Genomic DNA, 6,550 nt, shown 5'->3' with positions numbered 1-6,550 from the left:
ATTGTATCAGAAACAAAGGTAAATGAAGTTTCATTTAAAATGGTACATAGAATTTATCTTGTGAAACATGTTTTGTTTAAGATTCAAGCTGAATATTGACTATAATTGTGATTTCTGTGGAATGGAGAAGGAGACCATTTTTCATTTGTTTTTTGTACCTGTATTTATAGGATAATTTTTTGGAGTGACATACAGAACTTTGTTACAAAGAAAACAGGACAGATTTAATGGTTTTGATATAATTATTTATTTCAGAAATTCTGACATTGATAAATTGATATATTTAATTCAACTGCTAATAATATTAGGTACATTTCATGTTTATAAATCATTTAAACAATATGGCACTACTTTAACTAAAATGAAAAACAAAAAGGCAATTAAAACTTGTTGTATTAATAATGAATTATTTTAGGATTCCTGGCAATGTAAATAGTTTGTATGTATGCTACACCTCTTGGGCTCCTGAGTGGAACAGTGGTCTAAGACACTGCATTTCACTGCAGTACCTGGTTTGAATCCAGGCTGCATCCCATCTGGCTGTGATTGGGAGTCCCATAGGGTGGTGCACACTTGGCCCAGTGTTGTCCGGGGTAAGACTTTGTTCTTAACTGACTTGCCTATTAAAATAACGGTTCAATAAAAATTGCATGTGACTATTCCTCTTTAGTTTTTTTGTTCAAATTTTGGGGGGATTAACAAATTGTGTTAACATCTAGGTTGGGCCACGTATAAACAAGAAGATACCAAACACACAAAAAAAAAAAAAAAATTTTTTGGCTACTAGATCGTTTTCAGCCAAATACTGTATGTTCAACTCATAGCTAGTTTATCCACTGACCACCGCATTTAGGAGGATAGCTAATTACTGAAATGTAGCTAGCTAGCTAGATCCCTGGCCAGGCAGTAGCCACTAACTAATCCTCGACAAATGACCTATTCTTTGATACATTTGTGTTAACTTGCTCATATCAAATTGCCATTGATGAAATGCAATTGTGTTGTTGTCCGTAGCTTAACCCCACCGCCACCAAGGGGCACTCTGTCTACAACGTTGACATCAGCAAACCGCTTGCCCACACGACGCCATACACGTGGTCTGCGGTTGTGAGGCCGGTTGGACGTGCTGCCAAATTATTTAAAACGACAATGGAGGTGGCTTATGGTAGAGAAATTAACAGTAAATTCTCTGTCAACAGCGCTGGTGGACATTCTTCCAGTCAGCATGCCAATTGCACACTCCCTCAACTTGAGACATCTGTGGCATTTTGTGTGACAAAACTGCACATTTTAGAGTGGACTTTTATAATGATCATGCTGTTTAATCAGCTTCTTGATATGCCACACCTGTCAAGTGGATGGATTATCTTGGCGAAGCAGAAATGCTCAGTAACAGGGATGTAAACTAATATTTGAGCACAATTTCAGAGAAATAAGCTTTTTGTGCGTATGGAACATTTCTGGGATCTTTTATTTCAGCTCATGATACATGGGACCAACACTTTACATGTTGCGTTTATATTTTTGTTCGGGGTAGCTAGCTAGTGAGGCTTTCATTTATTACCCAATTAATTTGGTAAAGCTGGGTTTTCGAACACGTGCAGTCGTTGCTATCTACTCATGCCGGCGGCATGAATTATGTAACCGATGTGAAATGGCTAGCTAGTTAGCGGTGGTGCGCGCTAATAGCGTTTCAATCGGTGACGTCACTCGCTTTGAGACCTTGAAGTAGTGGTTCCACTTGCTCGGCAAGGGCCGTGGCTTTTGTGGAGCGATGGGTAACGATGCTTCGTGGGTGACTGTTGTTGATGTGTGCAGAGGGTCCCTGGTTCGCGCCCGGGTCGGGACGAGGGGACGGACTAAAGTTATACTGTTACAGTTAGCTAAACAGGCGGCTCTGTAGATGACATGATGATCCCGTCTTTAACCTATGGTGCCTTCAAGACAACTGGGAACTCGGAAATAACCGAGGTCAAATCATGACATCGGTGATCTTCAGGTCTAAAAGTCGGGGCTCTAGAAAGAGTTGGATGACTTGGTTCAAGCCGATTTTTTCCAGTCGGAAGGCATGGAAGTCGGAGATTTCCCAGTTCCCATTTTGTTTTGAACACGGCACTAGTCTGTAGCGCATGTGTGTGAGGTCACACGCTCAAAAAGGCTCAACTAATCACCCGATGGGTTTGAATGTCAAGACTCATGAATATTCATGAAATTATCCCTCTCCCCGCCTTCCAACGGAAGGACTTTAAGCTTCCAGGGACGATGAACGTTTTAGCTTTCAGTTTATTCCAAAATCTATAGGACAAGTAGTGTAAATCTAACAGTCATGAAGGCAGGACCCATCTACACACAATACAAAAAGATTTTCTTCACCAGGTTACACATCTTAAAAGGCACTGAATTGGTGTCACGACCCATGCCATGTCAACAAGATGAGGTCCGGTGTCATACTTACAATAGCTTGATGAGTAGTTATTATTTTCTTGTTTACATGAGCTGTTTACCCACAGAAATACTACACGTTGTTAATCTTTCACTTAAACGTAGGGGGAGATATTGTTTTTACTGAAAACAAACAAAAAGTATCAACTAGCCGATAGGGCAACAACAGACCAGGTTCAACTTGCCCAACTCTTCTGTTGACACGTAATGTCAATCTCTGTGGTAACAAATGGAATACTGATATCTCAGACAGACAATCCAGGGCAGTATACTGGAAATCCAGTTTCTCTTTATTATAAACTGGTGGACCTTCTGCCGTCGACATTCTGTGGAGGTATCTTCCTTTTTTAACAATATATTTTGTGACATTTTCCAAATTCAAACAAAACATCAGCAAACACGGAAGGTGTGACATCAACGGTATGCTTAAAATCACATGATTGTTCTGGAACAGAGTCAATAGACAATAAAAGCACATTCAAGGATCCCAAGTTACAGGAAATACATGTGAATTTGTATAAACCGTGGAGCAGTGATGTCTGGAAAAAAGTAAAATGTATCAACTACATGAGTAGCTATTTCATTGACCAAGGCATGTGACTACAAAGACCAAATCAACTACCATACTGTGTCGTTGGACAGTTCAGTTGGAGACACCGACAGTGGGCTGCTTTTGCATCTGGGTTTTGAACAGACCTGGGTTCAAGAACTATTCGAAATAATTCTAAATACTTTAGCTGTGCTTGATTGAGCTTGCCTGTTGCAATCAGTAGAAAAATCACTAAATGTTCAAAAAAAAAACTGCCCACCTAGCACTCTTAAGCAAACGCTGAAAGAATCTGAAGGATTTCGAATAGTATTTGAACCCAAGTCTGGTTTTGATTCCATGTTGTACGGCGGCGTCAGGAGTCAGTTAGACCTCTTTCCCCTCCAGTTTTTTAACGACTCCTCTCCCTCCCAGTTTATCGATGAACACAGAGCTGTCTTTGGCGTCTGACATGTCGTTCACCTGCCACTCAAACTTCAGACCTGTGAAACACACGAGAACACAGCCAGTCAGTCATTTCTCTTTTTTTTTTAAAGGAATGGTGCAGTCTCACTCCTCACATATTTTAGTTAGTTTATTGGAGCTGGGGGAAAAAAAAGAGTAGAGTGTGCTGAAATAGTCAGGTTTCAATCCCATGCTGCAGTTCTGGAGGACCTGGTTTAGCACGCTAGACCAGCCTAAGTCACTAGGCTACAACTTCTGTCATTCATCAGGCTCATGAGCGCTAGAATCCGCAGTTGAAACAATAACAAAGTGGACACCCCGTCTCTGTTTTGGTAAAACTCTGATGGATGGGCCTGGAGAAATGCAACCACTCAAATTCATAGACAGCATCAGATACAAGGTCTACACATACTGAGACAGAGAGGTGCTGTTCCCCTGTCCAGACAGCATCAGATACATGGTCTACACATACTGAGACAGAGAGGTGCTGTTTCACTGTCCAGACAGCATCAGCTACAGATGGACTAACAACAACTGAGACAGAGAGGTGCTGTTTCACTGTCCAGACAGCATCAGATACATGGTCTACACATACTGAGACAGAGAGGTGCTGTTTCACTGTCCAGACAGCATCAGATACATGGACTACACATACTGAGACAGAGAGGTGCTGTTCACTGTCCAGACAGCATCAGATACATGGTCTACACATACTGAGACAGAGAGGTGCTGTTTCACTGTCCAGACAGCATCAGATACATGGTCTACACATACTGAGACAGAGAGGTGCTGTTTCACTGTCCAGACAGCATCAGATACATGGTCTACACAATACTGAGACAGAGAGGGCTGTTTCACTGTCCAGACAGCATCAGATACATGGTCTACACATACTGAGACAGAGAGGTGCTGTTTCACTGTCCAGACAGCATCAGATACATGGACTAACACATACTGAGACAGAGAGGTGCTGTTTTCACTGTCCAGACAGCATCAGATACATGGTCTCACATACTGAGACAGAGAGGTGCTGTTTCACTGTCCAGACAGCATCAGATACATGGACTACACATACTGAGACAGAGAGGTGCTGTTTCACTGTCCAGACAGCATCAGATACATGGTCTACACATACTGAGACAGAGGGGGCTGTTTCACTGTCCAGACAGCATCAGATACATGGACTACACATACTGAGACAGAGAGGTGCTGTTTCTGTCCAGACAGCATCAGATACATGGCTACACATCTGAGACAGAGAGGGCTTGTTTCACTGTCCAGACAGCATCAGATACATGGTCTACACATACTGAGACAGAGAGGTGCTGTTTCACTGTCCAGACAGCATCAGATACATGGTCTACACATACTGAGACAGAGAGGGCTTTTTTCACTGTCCAGACAGCATCAGATACATGGACTACACATACTGAGACAGAGAGGGGCTGTTTCCCTGTCCAGAACGCATCAGATACATGGACTACACATACTGAGACAGAGAGGGGTGCTGTTTCACTGTCCAGACAGCATCAGATACATGGTCTACACATCCTGAGACAGAGAGGTGCTGTTTCACCTGTCCAGACAGCATCAGATACATGGTCTACACATACTGAGACAGAGAGGGCTGTTTCACTGTCCAGACAGCATCAGATACATGGACTACACATACTGAGACAGAGGGGATGCTGTTTCACTGTCCAGACAGCATCAGATACATGGTCTACACATACTGAGACAGAGAGGTGCTGTTTCACTGTCCAGACAGCATCAGATACATGGTCTACACATACTGGAACAGAGAGGGGCTGTTTCACTGTCCAGACAGCATCAGATACATGGATCTACACATACTGAGACAGAGGGGATGCTGTTTCACTGTCCAGACAGCATCGATACATGGTCTACACATACTGAGACAGAGAGGTGCTGTTTCACTGTCCAGACAGCCATCAGATACATGGACTACACATACTGAGACAGAGAGGAGCTGTTTCACTGTCCAGACAGCATCAGATACATGGACTACACATACTGAGACAGAGAGGTGCTGTTTCACTGTCCAGAACAGCATCAGATACATGGTCTAAAACACGTACTGAGACAGCATCGTAGATACATGGTCTACACATACTGAGACAGAGAGGTGCTGTTTCACTGTCCAGACAGCATCAGATACATGGACTACACATACTGAGACAGAGAGGTGCTGTTTCCTGTCCAGACAGCATCAGATACATGGTCTACAACATATGAGACAGAGAGGTGCTGTTTTCGCGCTCTGGGATACTTTCTCTGGTGAAATGGATTCAGCCTCTAGTGAATTGAATGAAAATTATGAAACACGGATTTAAGTGAGTTCCTTTTTTAAATTGTAAAATATTTTGGGGAAGCCTGGTTCACCTTGGCATCCATGAATACACACTACTTTGTTGACCGAATGTCATTCCACTGATGGTGTTTTAATAGATGTCCCTTTCTATTCAAATGGCAGGTAAACAGTGTTCGGCGGCTGGACTTATTTAGGAGTAGACGAAGGTTACCTGCTTTCTGAAGKGATKTGTTTGACAATCAGATGAAAACATGACGAGTGGTTTGTGTTCATGACACAGTCAAAGATAAGATACAGTAAATTAGGCTAGATGTCCTTACCATATAAAGCCCATGGTGCAAGCGTGTGTAAAACTAGGATGTCCCGTTARAAACATAGAGATGCTCAAATGTCACAGGATAATTCTGCACTTTCAAGTGAATTTACTGCTGTACATTAATATCCTTATAAAAAATCCTGACCTTGAATGTAAACATTAACAATACTTTTGGAATTGGTTTATGATTCATTTGGACAGAGAAATGTACCAAACATAAGATGAAGCATTAAATGTGTTGAACTATCATAATTCTATTGAAACACATCCACCTTGTATCGATTTAAAATTCCTAATTTTATGGCCCCCCTAAACTGGGTCTGTGCCCCACCCTGGCCTCCTCGTTCGCCCCGGCCACCTCGTTCGCCCCGGCCACCTCGTTCGCCCAGACTCGTACTGGTACCCCATTTACTCGTACTGGTACCCCATTTATATAGACAAGTTATTATCTACTAGGTACTGGTACCCC

At 42.5% G+C, this 6,550-nt stretch overlaps 1 protein-coding gene across 1 annotated transcript in view; it reads right to left on the bottom strand.

Moving 5' to 3' along the window:
* Window positions 1-2,701: 2,701 nt before the first annotated feature.
* LOC112072574 (cofilin-2-like) overlaps window positions 2,702-6,550 on the bottom strand; it is a 23,463-nt gene continuing 19,614 nt past the window's right edge. Inside the window, exon 5 of the mRNA XM_024139965.2 lies at window positions 2,702-3,471. Within this exon, the coding sequence (XP_023995733.1) occupies window positions 3,356-3,471 (116 nt within the window). The 3' untranslated portion in view covers window positions 2,702-3,355. The remainder of the gene's footprint in view (window positions 3,472-6,550) is intronic.

Source organism: Salvelinus sp. IW2-2015, unplaced genomic scaffold (assembly GCF_002910315.2).
Source record: "Salvelinus sp. IW2-2015 unplaced genomic scaffold, ASM291031v2 Un_scaffold1965, whole genome shotgun sequence".
Taxonomy (NCBI): domain Eukaryota; kingdom Metazoa; phylum Chordata; class Actinopteri; order Salmoniformes; family Salmonidae; genus Salvelinus; species Salvelinus sp. IW2-2015.
Note: the sequence above shows the minus strand (reverse complement) of the source record. Positions and strands in the feature narration are given on the sequence as shown.